A 19,084-nucleotide genomic window follows, 5' to 3' on the forward strand; every position below is an offset into this window, starting at 1 on the left:
TGTTAAAGGCAAATCCATAATAAATTATACTGTATAACAAAACAAAAATGTTTATTTGGCTGCTACAGTACTGCACTACTACAACAGCTAATAGCTATTTTTGTACGGTTTCCTAAAATACATATAACTTATATTGCTATGAAAGGCATGTGTATATATGTATATATGTATATATATCATAAATGGTAGCTAGTTTCTAACGTTAGCACCAGAAACCGATTTGTCAAGGTAGAAACGTTCAACTACATTAAAACATGAGGGTTCGAATTTCAAACGATATAGCTGATATCATTCAACAGATGCAGTATTTGTTGTTTAATATGGTACAAACCTACTTCAGAACATTTTTAGAAAACATTTCTGGAATTTGATTGAAAATACTTATTGAACACTAAATGTTTTGCTCTTCCAAAGCAGTAGATGTCGCTGATGATGGACAGATTGTATCTAGGTTTTTCAATAGTTAAAAAAAAAAAAAGGTTTGAATCTCCCGCGCAAGTTTCCGGTCCTCATTCCTGGACATCCTAGCAACAGTCCTTGGATACAAACCGTGAAGGAAGCGAAGCCAGCTCGCCTGGTGGCGAAACAACAACAACATGGAATCTCTAGAAATAACGTCAACTGCGGACGAGGCAGTAAAAGTAAGACGATTTTTTTTTTTGCTGTAGTAGCTGAACATAATTCCGTTTATTCTAACATTGTGTGGGGTAAGTTGCTGCTCCATTGCAGCGGGATGTCGAGATAAAAGCGAAGACACACACGGTTAACTTACGTCAGCTAATTACTTGTTAGCTAGCTAGTACAATAGCTAACATTTCCATTATTAGTTAAACTTAAATTGCTACAGTACTTAGCCTATAGTTTACAAGCAATTAACTTAGCTAGCTAACGTCACTGCTTTCTAATACTAACACTAGTACTGTGCCAATTAACATTTGCTACAATACAGGTGGCTGCAGGAGCTCTCATTCTTAGGTCTATAGTTCAGCAAATGTGAGTAGAAAGTGAATAAAAATGGCTCCGATTTTAATTGTTAATTGGTTGAAAGCCACGGATATGATATCACATAACTTGCGTTGTTGTGATTGCTTTGGTAACCGGTTCCTAATAGCAATAGCTAAGGCTTAGCTAATGACAGAAATAAAGGACATTATTTGAACACATTCCACTTACCAGGTCAAAAACATATTTTTGATAGCTAGGGACAGTATTCACCCCCTGCTCTGTCAGTAGAGTCTATAAGTGTCCATGTGTTTTACATTGCCTGCGCGTTTTATGTTTATTTTTCGCCTGAGCTTCAACGACGATGCACCACTGCAGACGTCTACGAGTGAATATCAGATAGTTGTCAATTTGAAAGTTGTTGTCGAAGCTAGGCTCCCCTCTCTGTAAAGAGATTCTATTTAAAGAATTACATTAACTGCATGACAATGATCAAACAATTATATGGCAAACTCAACGCAGACAAAGGAGCAAGCCGTTTGGTTGTGCTGGTCTGCTCCATCCCGCAACGTCGTGTAAACTGCTCCGGGTTAGGTAATGGCAAAACTACTCCATAAACTATATGCTAGCTGCTATACCGGGATCAAGTAATGAAACAGTGCATGGGTTCCTAAAATCGTGATAATATAACATGCAATTCCCGATACATATATTGTGATTTCATTTTGTATCTCTGCCACCAGCTGTACGTTTAGAAATGCTAGATGAATACAGCAGTACCAGTTCAGAAAGATAAACAGGAGCATGTCCATGGAGAGTCATTTCTGTATTTTCTACGTTCCAGAGGACGGAGCCATGGTTCAGTCTTCCAGCAGTTGAGGACACGGGTCTGGGCCAGTCATCAGGCCACCATGAAATGGAGGGTCAGTCTGAGTCTCCGTCTGGCGCCGACCACCGACACACTGTCAGCAGGACAAGGGACTGGGATCTCCAACAACTAGGTGACATATTGTGCTCTTTGCCGCTAATATATATCCTTCAATAGGTGACACATGTGTCCCTTTGCCAATCATCTCTGTCATTCAGTAACACACAGATTTGGTGACAGATTTGGTGACAGATTTGGCTTTTTGCAGCTAATATCCACCACTCATTAACACAACAAGTAGGTGACACATCTAGCTCTTTGCAGATAATGTCTATCACTTAATAATAACCTTCTATTGGATGTCACATGGTTCTCAGATATGATTGCAAAAGTCTGGTAACTTCCCAACATTCCTACCTATTCTTGAAATCTTAGTTGGAGGAGTATTACATTTCCAGCTCGTTCCTACCTGATTCCAGGAACCTCCAAGCAGGATTTACTGGAAATGTGCATTTTGGGACTTAATTAGAAGTGATTGAGACAAGTGTGCAATACATTTAAAGCAAGAAAACTGTACTCAACTGTATCTATCATATGTGTAATATATATTTTCTGTTGATTTCTGATCAGACTTTCAGGACAGTCGTCAGTCACCTGCCCTTGCCCTGCTGCCTGAGTTTGACTTCTCAGACTATTCTCTCTTCCAAAAAACAGACTTTGAGTTTGCTCCTTTAAGGTATGTAGTCACTTCATCATGTTGAGTTAATGAAATACTTGATTCAGATAATGTTTAATCTTCACAATGGACAAACGTCACATCAGGGGCATGTCATTGTAATTATACTTTCACAGAGTAAATGTTTATTTGTCAATATGCAACTGTCAGTCAGTGGCCTGGATGAGAAATACTGGTAATTAAAAATGAACCCATGCTTGTCTGATCCATGTTGTCCTGTTTGACTTGCCAGAGGGTGTCCTGATGTGTCGCTAGCCTCTGAGAGGTCACCCCTGGCCCAGGTCAATATGGAAGGTGTCCAGCCACCTGACCCTGAGAACGCCTCTATGTCCCAGCATCTTCAGGACCACAACGCCACTGCCCTGTCTGATGTAATCTCATCCTCATTCACCTGTGGGCTTCATATAAGTAACTCATGCTGGTTACTTCATGTAGCCTTCATATAATAGCTGTCATGTAATATATTTCCTGGTGTGTTTGACCTGTTTTGTTAAGTTTCAAGCCCTCTGTTCCAGCAGCATCCCCTCGGTCACGCCTCTACCCAGTCTCAGTCGGAGGAGGGGGCCAGCTGCTCCTACTCCCTTTCAGAGCACAGCATGTCCCTGGATGAGGGAGTGGTACCACCACAAGAGGACCGCTACCCAGCTATGGCCAGGGACAACGAAAGGATGATGACTCAGTCTGGGGTATGAGTTGGGTTGGGAAGAGGACTGCTCGTTGTGGGGTATAAGTTGGGTTGGGATGGGAAGAGGACTGCTCATTGTGGGGTATGAGTTGGGTTGGGATGGGAAGAGGACTGCTCATTGTGGGGTATGAGTTGGGTTGGGATGGGAAGAGGACTGCTCATTGTGGGGTATGAGTTGGGTTGGGATGGGAAGAGGACTGCTCATTGTGGGGTATGAGTTGGGTTGGGATGGGAAGAGGACTGCTCATTGTGGGGTATAAGTTGGGTTGGGATGGGAAGAGGACTGCTCATTGTGGGGTATAAGTTGGGTTGGGATGGGAAGAGGACTGCTCGTTGTGGGGTATGAGTCAACATCACATCAACTAATAAACATATATCTTATTCCTAGACAGGTACTGGTCTCTTTGAACCGGAGGGACCTCTGGCCATGCTCCCTGAAGACAGCACGTCGTTCCGCAGCAGGGACCCTGCTACACAGCAGAAGGACGTTGATATGCCGAGTGGTGGCAGCGTCGCCGCCTCCTCCGCCTCAGAGATCTCTCTCATCCCGACCGCCTCCTTTAGGGGAGAGTCCAGGGGTGGCGGCTGTGGTTCTTCTAAACCAGATGATGTTCGCAGAGGGTCCGACAGGGCAATGAGTGTCTCGTCTAAGTCCCCACCTGCCACTGGGAGACGGGAAGGCCCCCAAGGAGGAGCTGAGAGGGCGGGGAAACAAGTGGGAAGTAGGCAGTCCTCTCTGGTGTCCCTGAGCAGCCAGCTGGATGACAGCTGTGACGTGCTCCGCGGGCAGCTGTGTTCTGAGGCGGAGAGGGGTCTTAACCCCGGCCCTGTTGGTCCTGAGACCCAGGGGAAGGCCCGGCTCAGACCCTCCTTACACACTGAAGCCAGAACACCCGCTCCTGATGGGATCCAGACAGTCGGCGCTCCTCCTACTGGATCATCCACGGGGCTGCTGGCTGGCATGGCAGCGCCCGGGGTTGGGTCAGTGACCCGGCTCTCAGCCGGGTTCAGTGTGGAGCGGGGCCACTGGGAGAGGGACCTCTGGTTCTCGGGGAACCAGACTGGGGTGGAACCAAACGCCTCATTCCTGGGCTTCCTCCCCCAGCCCGTCTCCCAGTCCACCCCGGCTGTGTTCCTCCACGCTCCGGCCAGTTCCCCAACCAGCACCAGACCGAATGTAGGACAGCTGCCCATGGCATCGTACCTGGAAACAGGCTCCCAGAGTTCCTCCAGCTCCAGGGCCTCTTCCCAGCCCCAGCCTCAGTCCGCATCAGTCACCACGTCTCATATTGGTACGTTGTTATAAAATGACATTGTTTTTACCCTCTATAGTCATATATAAGGTGTGTTGATGCTTTAAATACATTCTGATTTCATTTTGACTTAGATGCGGTGGCCCCTGACACAGCCCCACGTTGCAGAGAAGAAGCCCTGCTCCAGAAGCCATCAGGACAAAGCCACCACTCTCTACCCAGTCTCACCTACCTCCAGAAGGTGGACGCCTGGAGGGCCAACCAGAGCTCTAGCAGCAGGACGTCCTTCTATGACAACCTGTCCCTCCAGGGCTCCTCCGGTGTCACTCCCAAACAGAAGGCCTCCGAGGCCGTTTCTGGTTCTCTGAACCTCACGCTGAATCCTCCACGTGGGGGGCACATCGCAGAGCCACAACCCGAGCAGCAGCTGCCCATGGTGGGGTCTAACCAGCAGGCCTTCGGCCTGTCTGCCTCTGGGCCTCCATCCCCGACCAGAGGGGAGGCAGCAGGTAGAGGCAGCGCCCCGATCGGGAGAGAGGCAGGACAGCTCCCATCACCCCTTGGCAGGTCTCAGTCGTATTCCTCCCTCAGTACTGTCGTCACGTCCATCCAGACAGCTCAGCAAACACAGAAACCAACTGACCAGGACAGCGGCCAGACAGATACGCGGACAGAGCCACGGGGGGTTTCAAACCTGGCCCAGCTCAGGGAGGCGGAGAGAAGGCCGAGCCAGGGAAGGCCTGAGAGGGTTGAGACGGCGGACACACCTGGATTTGGTCCTGCTCCTGAAAGGCTTAGTGCTGCTCCAGCCAGACCCTCTGACATAATCAGCCTGGGGCGCTTCAGTGACGTGTCATCAAATAGAGACAACCTCTCCAACTCTCAGGACAGCGGCCACGGTGTGCAGAACTTTGGGGCATCTGTCGGGCCTTCTTCTGTGGTGAGTCTGGAGGTGGATAACTACGCCCCTTACTGGTCGTCCAAACCCTCCACGCCCCACACGGAGAGGGAGCTGCTCAACATTGAGGATAGGATTCCAGTAAGTTAGACATCTTTTACGTCGTAAATGAGAGGTAGTTTGTCGGTAACTGCTTAAAAAATTGTCAAACATAAATGGGAGTGTGTAGTTGTAGAAAATGATGTAATAGCTTTGCAAAATTATAATTCTCCCCTCACTGTTACTGTTGTTTGATTCCGACCTGCAGACATACCTACGCAATCTTGGGATCGATCAGTCTCCTTCCACAATCCTGACTCCCTTTATACCTCGAGGGCCAATTAGAGAGCCAGAGTTCTCTCCCACAGATTTATGCACCATAAAGGGATCCACCGCCACTGGAACTCCGACCAAGAGTGCACAGCCTTCTGAAGGTAGCTAACCCGTTCCAATCGTCAAAAGTTGCTAACCCATTCCAAACACATCACGCGTATTCCCAAAAGCATTAAGCCTATTCTGTAGGCAGCTAGCCCCATTCTGAGCCATGCTTCGTTGCACACTATTGATATTCTGAATTACTGTCAAATAGCTCTAATTCTTTCTGAGGTTTGGTGTGATAAAGCATCTTAATGATTCAGTCAGGAATAACTTTGGCTAAATCACATTTGTCTAACTAATCCTCTCATGTGGGGTGTTCTCAGGTGACAGCCCCCATAAAGAAGAGTTCTCCATATCCAGCATGGTGTCTGTGACCTCCAGCATGTCCCTACCTGTCAGTGTGGACAGCCTCCACCTCCCCCCCATCAGGACCCTGACAGAGAAACCCGGGGGCTGGCTTTCCCCCTCCCCGGACCTAGACCCAAACAGAGACAGGTCTCCCAGTCTGGGCAGTCTGAGGATGGCCCTCTCTACCCTGGACACCTCCCTGGATGGCACTGATCTCCAAGACTCCCTGCAGGACTCAGACAAAGCCCAACCCACAATCCCTGAACCACTGTCCAGTCAACCCCAGTACACAGGTTGGCCCCAGGGGCTGCACCAGACAGACAACAGCCAGACAGACAACAGCCAGACAGACGACAGCCAGACAGACAACACGGTCAGTTTTTCTACCCAGGTTGCTATGGTGATAGCAGAGAGGTTTGATTCCAGTTCTGATAGCCTGTCCAGGAACAGAGACTGGGACAATCTAGACAGAGAGCGAGAGGGTCTGGACAGAGACAGCTTACTTCAGTACAGAGAGCGAGAGGGTCTGGACAGAGACAGCTTACTTCAGTACAGAGAGCGAGAGGGTCTGGACAGAGACAGCTTACTTCAGTACAGAGAGCGACAGGGTCTGGACAGAGACAGCTTACTTCAGTACAGAGAGCGAGAGGGTCTGGACAGAGACAGCTTACTTCAGTACAGAGAGCGAGAGGGTCTGGACAGAGACAGCTTACTTCAGTACAGAGAACGAGCAGTAGGTACCTGTCCCCAGGTTAATATCAGTGTAGATGATTCCTTCGTTGGCTCCCAGACCCTGCAAGACATCAGAAGGCTGCTGGGCAGGGCCGACCACCTGGTCTCTGGAGGTTCTTCCTCCTCTGATGAAGACACCCTGCTCCTCTCGCTCAGGAGAAAGGTGGGAAGATTTCAGGACTGCTCCTTTACCTCCTCCTCTACAGGGATTGGGGAGCTGGAACCCAGGAGTCGCTCCTCTCTGCCGCTGGCCCGCTCCTCCTCTGACTCCATGCTGCTGGCAGAGCAAATGAGAGAGAAAGACAATGAGAGCATGAGGGAGAGAGACAGGACCCCCCAAGGTCCAGAAAGATCATCTTCCGGAACACCAATCGGAGCAGAGCACCAGTCCACACAGACAGAATGTGGCCCGCCTTCCAGGGAGGAGTCTGGGAGAGCGGCACAGGGCGCAAAGCATCATGGGAGCCTACCAAAGGACGTCCCTGCCAGTGCCACACTGCTCCTGTCCGAATCCGTGCTGAGAGCAGAGCCCGAGGGCTGCAGTGCCGGCCCTTCAGATAGCCAGCCACTCCCGTCGTCGGGCGGCGACGGTGCTGAGAATGAAGGGGAGGGCGATCCGGCAGCGAGCAACCCTTCGTCGGGCAGCGCCGGGGGCTCTGACCTGGAGGGCGGCGGTCTGTCTGAGCAGGGCGAGGGAGGAGATGAGCTGAGTGACGGTGGTGGCAGCAGCGAGAGCTCCCTGGCGGCCCGGGTGGCCATGCTGCTGCGGACTGAGTCCATCAGCACCGCGGTGTCGTCATCCAGCGCCGCCACCGCCGACCTGGAGGAGAGCAGGGCCAGAGGTCAGTACCCGCTGTGTGGAGATGGACAGTTTGGCTTCTAGGGGTGTTAACGTTTAAATAACAGCCCCTTACCGAAAATGATGTTACCTCACAAAGGCAAGTAATGGTGGTTCTTACAAAACAGGCAAGGTTGCCCTGAGTTGTATCCATGTCAGGGGGCTCCGGGGGTCAGTACGGCCGATACCGGAAGGTGCCGGAGGTTTCATTTGGAGCCGGTGGTTCCCTTTTCATGGCTTCGTGTTCATGTTGCTCCAAATACCAATTTACCACCCCCAAGTTCAAGGGAGCCATTCAAGGTGCTTCTTGAAATAGAATATCATTTGTTTTGGTGCTGGCTGGTGAAATAGCTGAAAATCCTGTTTAATGTTGTTCATCATAAGGCATGTGTTGAGATAAGGTGTTTGCCTGGTGTTCATGGCATGCATGGTTTGGTTTTGTCCACTCCAGAGTGGTTGAGGCTGAAGGTGTCGGGACAGCAGTGTGAGCCCCTGGAGCTGAACACAGAGGACAGACTGCGCATTGAAGAGATCAAGAGAGAACTGCTGCTCAGACATCCACTCAAGGTAGTACACATGCACCACACACACCCCAGAATCCTTCAGTGACCATGAGGTGGTGTGGTCTCACCCAGCGATCCTGAAATATCAGACCAACTAATAGCAACAGTCACAAATCATATTAAAACATTCCTCCTGTTCTGGAAGTGCAGTTTCTTTGAGTCCTGGACTCCAGAAGGTTGTATCTCATCTTCTGAATTATGCGACATTTTACACCTTGTTTCTAAATTAATTCATAGCATGCTGATGTGTCCTTATAGATCGGTATAACTTTGTGAATTAAAAAGTGTTTTTATATTTCATATGTCTCATCTCATCTTCATCCGCTTATCCGGTATCGGGTCGCGGGGGCAGCAGCTTTCATATGTATATTTGTTAAAAACAAAACATTTCCTGGTCCCTCTGACGCTTTGAATCGTGGGTCATGCTGCCTAAGTTGTGAACCTGTGCTAAATGATTACATTGTAAATGTAAGGTATCCTCTAGCGTTTAAACCATGTGGATGATTTCTCATTTTGATGGCAGCCTTCTCTGGAGGAATGCTGGTTCAGGTAACTGTCTCCCTGGAGTGGCCAGGGTGCCTCGTTCAGGTAACTGTGTGCAGAGTTTCCTAAACCTCTCCTCGGGCCTCCCAGAAATATAAGTTTTAACCCTGAACGGGCACTACTGTTTGGGTTAGTTGATTGCTTGATGATTAGTTGTGTAGTTGTTTCAGGTGTGTTTAGGGTTAAGGTTTAAGTGTTGGGGAGGTCACAGGAGCAGGGAAGTGTCAAGCATGGTGTGCTGTTTTCAACAATACAGTCTAAAAACCTGTTTACAGTTGAACTATAATACAGCTATCAAGCAATTGGCTTTCAAGATTCTCACCACTCTGTTTAGAATATGCTATATTACCTCTGCTACCAATAAAGCCCATGGTTCCATATTACTTACTGGTGTTGCACAGTATACAAAATAAATTGTGCTTTCTGATGCTAAAACACATTTTTGTGACATTTGGTAATTTGTCTGAAGGATCTCAACAATTAATCTATATTTCTCATTAAAACAACAAACAGATTTAAATGGCAGTATATGTTTTGATATGTTAGAAACGTTTTTCACAAGTCAATGAGCAGTTTTTCCCCCCTCTGTTCAGAGCCAGATGAGCACAGACACTGAGAGCAGCCTTGTGTCCAGCGTTGGAGGTCCAGGGGCCCGTCCTGCAGAGCTGTTCTCCAGGGGGCACAGGCAGTGTGAGGCTCGGAGGGCAGCGGAGGACCGTCCGTCCCAACAGCTACAACAGCCGAGCAGAAGCCCGTCTGACTCCAGCATTGAGCTCCGTGCCCTCCGGAGACGAGACTTGGAGGAACATGTGGGACAGATCGCCCGGCGAGAGGGTTTTCCCCTGCCCAGACCCCACCCTCCCCCCCTGACCTCCATCACCATCTCCACCTTGCGCCGCTCCCCCTCTGCTCCACTCAGCCCCACACCAGAGCCACTCCAGGTTTCCCAGCCTGAGGATGAGGGGCAGCAGCATCAGACACAGCCCGCGGAGGAGAAGAGCACCAGCACCACCTTAACACATGGCAGAGACCCAACCAGCACTACCTTAACACGCGGCAGTGACCTAACCAGCACCACCTTAACATATGGCAGAGACCCAACCAGCACCACCTTAACACACGGCAAAGACCCAATCAGCACTACCTTAACACGCGGCAGTGACCCAATCAGCACCACCTTAACATGCGGCAGTGACCCAAGCATCACCACCTTAACACGCGGCAGTGACCCAAGCATCACCACCTTAACACGCGGCAGAGACCCAACCAGCACCACCTTAACACGCGGCAGAGACCCAACCAGCACCACCTTAACACGCGGCAGAGACCCAACCAGCACCACCTTAACACGCGGCAGTGACCCAATCAGCACCACCTTAACATATGGCAGTGACCCAACCAGCACCACCTTAACACGCGGCAGTGACCCAACCAGCACCACCTTAACACGCAGCAGTGACCCAACCAGCACCACCTTAACACGCGGCAGTGACCCAATCAGCACCACCTTAACACGCGGCAGTGACCCAAGCAGCACCACCTTAACACGCAGCAGAGACCCAAGCAGCACCACAATAACACGCGGCAGTGACCCAAGCAGCACCACCTTAACACGCGGCAGTGACCCAAGCAGCACCACCTTAACACGCGGCAGAGACCCAAGCAGCACCACCTTAACACGCAGCAGTGACCCAACCAGCACCATCTTAACACGCGGCAGAGACCCAAGCAGCACCACCTTAACACGCGGCAGAGACCCAAGCAGCACCACCTTAACACGCGGCAGAGACCCAAGCAGCACCACCTTAACACGCGGCAGAGACCCAAGCAGCACCACCTTAACACGCGGCAGAGACCCAAGCAGCACCACCTTAACACGCGGCAGAGACCCAAGCAGCACCACCTTAACACGCGGCAGAGACCCAACCAGCACCATTTTAACACAGGGACAGGCTAGCTCCCAGGGACAGGCAGGTGGACAGCTGGGACAGTGTGGTTCCACACTGGATCCTGGAGCTTCTTCGACAACCAGGACAGGGCAGGATCAGGTCTCACACCTCCACGTCACCCTCTCCCCAAAAGGAGCTGAAGAGAGGACCCATTCCGAAAAGGTTCTGTCTTTTTCTCCTCTCCAGAACTCTGATGTCTCCAGCATTGTTGAAGTCCGCAGGGGCCCAAGTTATGTCTCTGAGCCTGTGACCACCAATCAGACACTGTCTCAGGGTACCAGAGAACCAATCAGGCGACTGGGGCAGGAGAATGTTTCAGTAGACCACTCATTTCAGATGACCGTGGAAACCGCAACCTCCACATTCCCAGAATGCTTCACTCCTCCCCAGCGGTTGGCTGGTACTGGCCAGTCTAGGGCCGCGGCGTTGCCTGTTCTGTTGCCGTACAAACCACATGGCAGTGAGATGTTCTACGTTCCCCAGAACCAAACGCACACTGACACGCACACTGACACGCACACTGACACGCACACTGACACGCACACTGACCCGCTGTCCCCTGGCAGATCAGACACCACCATGGAGAGCTCCCACCCCGGTAAGCACACACAGATACACATCATTCTGACCTCTCCCCTTTGTCCCCTGCTCCACCCCCACACGGGTGGCAGCTGCTATTTTGTAACAGACACCCTGTCTCAAATGAATTATTTGTGTGTGTGCTGAGCCAAGAGTGAGAGACGGGCCGATGGATACACACAAGAAAGAGCGGTAGCGCTCTCCCCTTCCTCTCTCAGCCCCTCACCTCTCTCCTTCCACTCCTCCTCTCCAGGGTCAGATGACGCTGTGCCCCCTCGTTTCAACGTTGAGATCCTGGGGTCCCGGGACCAGTCAGTGGACAGGGGTGTTCACTTCAGACACCGCGAGGGGATCTACAGCAAGAGGCTGCGACTGGGCGACCCTTACGACAGACGGCCAGGACATCACGACTACAACACACAGAGGAGAGGTGAGAAAACTCCTAGAAATGATCAGCTGACAAATATAGTTGTATGTTTAAATGAATACTGTGACGGTTTTAAATGTGAATGTCCTGTTTGTGTAACTGTTTTAAATGTGAATGTCCTGTTTGTGTAACTGTTTTAAATGTGAATGTCCTGTTTGTGTAACTGTTTTAAATGTGAATGTCCTGTTTGTGTAACTGTTTTAAATGTGAATGTCCTGTTTGTGTAACTGTTTTAAATGTGAATGTCCTGTTTGTGTAACTGTTTTAAATGTGAATGTCCTGTTTGTGTAACTGTTTTAAATGTGAATGTCCTGTTTGTGTAACTGTTTTAAATGTGAATGTCCTGTTTGTGTAACTGTTTTAAATGTGAATGTCCTGTTTATGTAACTGTTTTAAATGTGAATGTCCTGTTTGTGTAACTGTTTTAAATGTGAATGTCCGCTAATAGGTTAAGGGAAGATAAGGGAAACACTGGCAACATAATTACCATCTTGTGACTGTGGACCCCTTTTATTTTTTTTTTTACCAGTTTTTACTCTTCTCTCTGCTCTGAATGTAACCAGTTTTTACTCTTCTCTCAGCTGTGTCAGTGGATGAAAGCCAACCAATGAGTGTCCAGCGGGATGCTGTATCAACCACCACCACCAGAGGGCCCACTGAGGTCATCCGTGAACGGGGGACATTATGCAGCATCACTACACAGACCCAGGGGGTGCCAGACCCAGAACAGCCCACACGGCCATCCCAGCCCGCCCAGCTCTCCTTCGGCCCTCCCCGGCCCTCCTTTGGCTCCAGCCTGGGCGATGACGAGCAGGAGGAGTTCCAGCCTCTCCACGTAGAAATGGACTATAGCAGCATGGACCACCACCAGCCCCTCCACCTGATCAACCACTCACTCCACCAAAGCCACCCCCTTCAAGCCTCCGACCCTCAAACAGGGGAGGAGCGAGGTCGAGACCCAGGGAGGCGAGACCACAGCCTGGTCGAGGGGAGTAGTAGCACTCTGGACCAACTGTGGCGGCGGTTCAGTGAGAGGTGGAGCCTGCAGGAGGCCCGGCCTGTCAGCGAGAGAGAGACGTCTCTTCTGGAGCGGCTGGAGCGGCTGTCCCGTCTCATCCACAGCACAAATGCCAGGTTTTCTACCCTGACCGAACCAGAGCCAGCAACGCAGAAGAATGCGCAGCAGCAGACCGGCACCAAAGAATACAAACGGTGGGAGGTGAAGAAGATGAGCAGAGGAGGTGTGGAAGAAGAGAGGAGTAGGAGAGAGGAGAGGAGACTGTATGATGGCCAGGCTAATGGTAACCAGGCTAGTGATAATCAGGCTAATGTTAACTGGGATACTCAGGTTAATGGTCCACGCCAAGCCTGGGTCCAAGTGGAACCCCAAAACCAGCAGAGGGAGGACCCCAAGCCTGCCTCCGACAGATCTAGCCCTTCCCATGTCCATGCCCTAAGCTCTAGCCTTTCCCATGGCCACGCCCGGACCTCTAGCCCCTCCCACAGGATATCCAGCAGCCAACATCTGTGTCCAGCAGAAAGGGATGAGTCCGAGAGCATCTCTGGGGAGACCAACACCTCCATGTCTACTGTAGACACAGACCGCCTGGTCAAGGCTTTCGGAGCCCACCGGGTCAGAGTCCTGAAGACAGGAGGTCAGTTCAACAAGGTTTCTGTTCGCTGTGAACATGTTACTTAGTATAGCCCTGCTGCCAATCCTTTCACAAATGCACCAAACCCTGGCTCTGACTGTGCTGTAAGACTCATTGGTGTCACACTTCAGTTGACTGTGTTAACTGATCTACTTCCCTTGTTGAATGCCCCAGGAACCAGCCGCAGCCTCAGTCAGCTCTACAGCGCCATCTACCAGCAGAGGAGAGGTAGACCACCTCATATCCCCACGGTTTCCTCAGAGTCCACTGGCACTGACGATTCTACGGTAAGGATATCTATAGTTCTGTGTAAATTGTTGAAGAGGGCGGTCCGAATTGGTTCAGCGCCGCCCCGTAATGGATGGGTGGTTGTTGGGCAGGGCAGTCTTGTCTTGACACACTCGGTTGGCTCTATTCTGAAAACAAAGTATTCTGTCCATTAATGCTGGATGCAGAAGACAAGCGAACAAATATCTAGATACTAGTTAGGGTTGCATTTTGCCTGGTTCTTTCAAGTTCATCTGTTTGTGTCTATTTTGCGAGTCATCTATTATTTAGACACGGGGAGATGCCATTTGCAATGTTTCAGAGATGGTTTTATTAAAAACAGAATCCTTGTCAATTCAACGTATACCAGAGACACAACAGTTATGTCAGGCAGGAAGGGCTGAACAATCTGAGTCAGGGTTGTTAAGTGGGGCAGCTGGGTGGCCCAGTTGATATAGCACCTGACCAGTAACCAAAAGGTTACTAGATCAAGTTCCAGAACCAGCAGGTGAAAACAATCCTGGGCAAGGCAATTACCTGTAATTACTCCAATGGGAATGTGTTCTCAGGCATACTTACCTGGTAAAATAACGGTAAAAAAAACGTTTTTAGCCTTGCGTTTAATCAGATTATCTAGACCCTTTTCAGGTCGAAGTGTCCCATAAACAGCTTTTGGGTATTAAGTTGAAGGGTGTTATGTTGAACCAGGTTTATCCTCTATATGGATGGCCATCTGTATAGGTCTATATCCAGACGTCCCTGACATTAAAGAGATTACCAAGGGGCTGCTGGTTCTGGCATTGTATCCCATCTGGCCAGGACCCAATTGACTGGATTAAATAAGCAAACTCTGCAAAACTAATTAGTCTAATGGTATGCTGATTCACTGGCTTCTGTTTGTTCTGTCTCTGATGGTGATTGGGCCTTTTGCGTTGTGTTGCCTCCGATGTAGATTACAGCTGATTCTACATCATCATTCAGCGCCTACACCCTTCCCCCACACAGAGGCCCCTCCCATTCTCACCGAGGCTCTTCCCTCTCCAAGAAGGCTGTCAAACTGGTCAGCAAAGGAATACAGGCAGGTCAGGAACCATGAGAAGGGGCATAATCGGTTGGTCCTCTACACGTCGTCTTCTCAAAGTCCATAGCATGGGGACACACCCCGTCTCACCCCTCCATCCCATTAGTTCTCCTCTACTCCCTCCCCCATCCTCCCCCTTATCTACTCCCTCGCCCATTCTCCCCCACCACATCCCTGATCCCCTCTCCATTACCTTTTCTCTCAGGTGACCTGGAGATTGTGAGTAACGGGACCCGTCGACACACCCGAGATGTTGGCACCACGTTCCCCTCTCCAAGCTCAGCGGGGGGTGCCAGGCAGCCCCTTTCCTCGTCCTCCAGGGGAGGGGAGGAAAACCCTTTTAAAAGCCAAGAGTTTCTGAAAGGGGGGAGCACAAACAACAACCAGCCCTTTCCCAAGCACCATTATCAAGATAAAGGTAACTTGACATTTACATTTCAAATGTTGCGATATCGGGTTGCGATATCGTCCCTAATTTGAGGCGGTCTGCTCAGTAGTCATGTGATCTGATGTGTCCAATAACCAGACCAGCCTCTCCACCCTACTGGCCAGGTCACCGCTCAGGTCACCGCTCTGCTCCAGACGAATGTGTAATGTACGCATCTATTTTCCCAGGTGTGTCATGGCACATCCCTGCGGATGACCTGAGGGCTGAAGGAAGGAAGGAGAACCAGCTGGTGTCGGCCCCACCCCTGGCCTGGTTTGAACCCTACAGCCGGACCCGGCCATGGAGGCAACCACTCAGACAGAGACACATACAGGGACCAGAACAGGACCTACAGGACAGGTTCAGTAGTAACAACAATAATATCCAAAGAAAGCAGAGTGTTATTTTATCCTCTTAAATTGTCCAAATGTTATACTGTATCTGTATTTGAGTAGTTCAGAGGATCCTCTTATCCAGGAAGTCTCATAGTTAGTGCATTCGTCTTAAGAGGGCTAGGTAAGGAAACCATGTATCACAGAAACACTCACTTCCTGGAGATTTTCAAGTCTGTTGACTCTGGCGCTTGGAATGAAACATTTGGTAGGCTACAGTACAGTGCCCACATTGCGGCTGCCTTTGGTGCTTGTGGTGCCAGCATTAAGTTATGACGTCAGAAATACTTAGGAAACATCCATGGTAGAATTTTCATGGGCAATAAATCACAACATGCAAATACTCACACTTGACTATTTTTACGTTCCAAAAATCTCTGTACGTTATAGCGCCCTCTGACCCATAATAACATCCAATGCCAAAATCAACCCCCATGTGACAGGACATGGGGGCTGTTTATTTCAGTCCCTGCATGCACCTGCTTAAGCGACTCACTGGTTTGACATTTGCAGAGAAGAACAGCTGTGCGTGAGGCAGTGTTTTATTTATTTATTTATTTTGGAGCAGCCAGGTTTTCCCAGATGGTCTGTCTTGTCCAGGTGTATTTATAGGTAGGGGGCTGACATGCAGCCTTGGGTGTCTGGGTTTCAACAAGAGGCCTGCGAAGGAAGGTTTGTTTCATCCACTTAGCTGTAATAGTCGAGACCATGTGAGGATATGACTTCGCCAAGTGACTTTGTATACTGGAGGGCCTAGAACTGAACCCTGGGGGACACCAGTAGTGTGTATGTCTAGCAAGCACTTTCAACTGCATTTTTGTAATAAAATATTTGATTGTGACAGGGACAGGGCACCGACTAGGCAGAACAAGCCACAGCCAGGCGGAGGAAGACCCAGTGAGTGGAAGCAGACCAAGCCCAAAACCATCAGCCCTCTTGGGCCTGAATCAACTAGCAAAGCCCTCTCGGCCCTGGTCCCAATAACTCTACAGGTTTGTGGTTCAGTTGTTTGGACCCTAACTCTGACCATACCCCTAACAAAATTGAAATGAGCAGCCAATCTTGGGGTGCAGACATATTCAAAAGTGGTGCACTGCGTTATTCTGGCTTGTAGGAGGCGCTGGAGCTGCACCGACCAGAATTTGTGTCTCGGTCCCGTGAGAGGGTGAAGAGGCTGGCACTGCAGGTGGAAGACAGGAAGCTGCAGACGGTCTTCAGTAGAGAGAGAGACGAGCTATTCAACCCTCCCAGAGGAACAGGGAGACTGCTCAAACCTGCAGGTAGGCTCACAGGCTCACCAAGGCTGTCCATTCAATCTCACAGAGCTTGAGTGGATCTAGAAGAAAGAATAGGAGAAACTGCCCAAAGTGTACAAAGCTGGTAGAGTTATATCCAAGAAGACTCAAGCTGTGACCGCTACCAAAGAAACCTCTAAATTACTGAATCTACATGATATTTTAGTGTTTTTATTTTCAAAATATTGGCACAAATATTTATTTTTAAAAATATTTTTGTCATTATGGGGTATTGTGTATATATTCACCACATAAAATATTGGATCAATTATAAATAAAGTTTATAACATCACAATGTGTGTCGGAGCGAGTGATGGGGACGAAGGAGGATGTGTTATGTAGTCATGGCTGATTGGGTGCTTCTTTTCTCCTCAGGAACAGCAGTATTTAAAAGAGCTGTTACTAAGAAAGAGATGTTTCAGCGGTCTAAACAGTAAGCCTGGATTTGAGTTTGATATTACTTAAGCCTGGATATGATTTCACAATGAACTTTTCCAAACAGGAAACTTTGATTATCATTGATAATTATGATATTGTGGTTGCTGTTTTACATTTTTATAGTGGTTGTTGTTGTTATAATAATAATAATTATAATAGTTATTATTATTATATGTTAGAAATCATTGCTTATTATATTGCTTAGTCTCCCTCCATAAACGCATATCACATTGGAGAGGCAGGGTGTCCCGAGTTGTTTACACCGTTGGCCCAGTTAACTAAGGTTGTTGGTTCTAATCCCAGTGACAACAATGTGAAATACCCTGTTATTCGGTACGTGAGCCAGACTGTAAGCTCTAACTGATTCCAGGCCGTTTGTGTCAGCCAGCTGTGCGATGCCTAGGGAAAAACCTAAACACTTACCTTTGGGTCCATAAGACAAGGATAGAGCTGCCTGCTGGAGAAAAATCTTTCTGATAATCATGTGGTCTCAATTCGGCTTTAACCGTTCCAAATAGCAGCCTATTCCCCATGAAGTGTACTAATTTAGAGAGAGCCCATAGCACCCTGTTCCCTGCATAGGACACTACTTTGCAATTTGTGACCGACTCATCCAGAACCACAAGTACTTTTTTAATATGCTCTGTTGGGTCATGTTGGGTTTTCTCACCCTTTCTCTTTTCTCCCCACGATACCTACCCCATCCTCCCCTCTCCCTTCCCCACGCTGTCAGGATGTATGAGCAGCTCCCGGAGGTGCAGAGGAGGAAAGAGGAGGAGCGCAGGAGAGCAGAGTATCATTCCTACAGACTCAATGCTCAGTTCTACAATAAGGTAGATTGCTATTCAAAAACAGAACAACACGTGATCACTAACAACCAGTGTTGTAAGTACGCATAGGGTATGTACATTCATCTAAAGCCCTTTAAGTCTGAAAGTTAACGATACCATTTTTATCTTTGGCTGTAGGGAACTTTACAACAGTAACGAGTGAGTCAACTATACTGAAAGAATCAACCATATTAATCCGTTATAATGAATGAATGTATCGTTTTCAATGAATCAGCCAGAGTAAAGGAATCAACCTCATTGATTGAATCCTCTGTGTTGCAGAGAGTCACCAACCGTGTCCTGGGCAGACGAACAGCGTGGCATTAATGATGACATCTAGCGGGCCTTTAACTCTTTATTTATTAAATATGTCGTTGCTGTGAATAAGTGATCTTGGTATAAAAAAAAGTTTGTCAGGATTCCATCCACAATTAATTAATTACACAAATTTAGATTTGAATTCAATTCTGATCTAGAACAAGGCTTACATTTTAACAGATTATAACATGAAATAATGTTTTAAAACCAAATGGGTGCTTTAGTCTCAGGAGTTGAATGTTTTATTGTAATAATTTTGATAATGGTTTTTAAATAAATAAACAAAACAAAAAACTAACTGATGAAGTGTCATCTCTGTGGCGAGGGTAGATCATTTTATTGATAAAAAATAGCAATTCATAGTTGACATCGGTTATGCATGAATAGAGATTGATTGCTGATTGAACTATTGTGCAAATACGTTTTGTGTACTTTCACTTTCTGTCAGCTAATACTTTCTATCAGCTGTGAGCAAAGGTTTGTCATGACTCAGCTGAGCTTTATGTTTTTAAGTAGAGTTGTTTACTCATTCACAAAAATTTGCTTAGCATTGCAATTTTGTGTGATAGCAATGAGAAATCACTGTTTTGCATAAAAAGAACACTG

General features: G+C 48.5%; 1 protein-coding gene across 5 annotated transcripts; it reads left to right on the forward strand.

Annotated features, from left to right (window-relative positions):
* The first annotated feature begins 330 nt into the window (after positions 1–330).
* Positions 331–18,763, forward strand: alms1 (ALMS1 centrosome and basal body associated protein). 5 transcript variants are annotated; one of them, XM_034297445.1, is made up of 23 exons: positions 336–641; positions 1,787–1,943; positions 2,441–2,546; positions 2,779–2,917; positions 3,062–3,232; positions 3,620–4,523; positions 4,619–5,523; positions 5,690–5,855; positions 6,123–6,629; positions 6,672–7,721; positions 8,169–8,284; positions 9,417–11,370; positions 11,605–11,781; positions 12,360–13,433; positions 13,605–13,717; positions 14,650–14,779; positions 14,984–15,196; positions 15,394–15,565; positions 16,442–16,589; positions 16,712–16,877; positions 17,268–17,325; positions 18,064–18,163; positions 18,443–18,763. In XM_034297445.1, exons 1-23 carry the CDS (start codon positions 597–599, stop codon positions 18,485–18,487), a joined length of 8,616 nt encoding a protein of 2,871 aa, XP_034153336.1. In that variant the 5' UTR covers positions 336–596; the 3' UTR covers positions 18,488–18,763. The 5 variants fall into 5 exon arrangements, with proteins under 5 accessions (XP_034153337.1, XP_034153336.1, XP_034153333.1 ...); XM_034297442.1 differs by having other exon boundaries at positions 6,123–7,721; XM_034297444.1 differs by having other exon boundaries at positions 6,123–7,721; positions 12,369–13,433.
* Positions 18,764–19,084: the final 321 nt, after the last annotated feature.

The sequence above is a fragment of the Esox lucius genome, chromosome 15 (assembly GCF_011004845.1).
Source record: "Esox lucius isolate fEsoLuc1 chromosome 15, fEsoLuc1.pri, whole genome shotgun sequence".
NCBI classification, from domain to species: Eukaryota; Metazoa; Chordata; class Actinopteri; order Esociformes; family Esocidae; genus Esox; species Esox lucius.

What these genes read in the sequence shown, in the direction of transcription:
- alms1 (XM_034297442.1), top strand. Translation starts at nt 597, where the DNA reads ATGGAATCTCTAGAAATAACGTCAACTGCGGACGAGGCAGTAAAA. An exon ending in GCACCATTATCAAGATAAAG is followed by an intron (nt 15,197 to 15,393) that starts GTAACTTGACAT and finishes CTATTTTCCCAG; the next exon opens with GTGTGTCATGGCACATCCCT. An exon ending in GAACAGGACCTACAGGACAG is followed by an intron (nt 15,566 to 16,441) that starts GTTCAGTAGTAA and finishes TGATTGTGACAG; the next exon opens with GGACAGGGCACCGACTAGGC.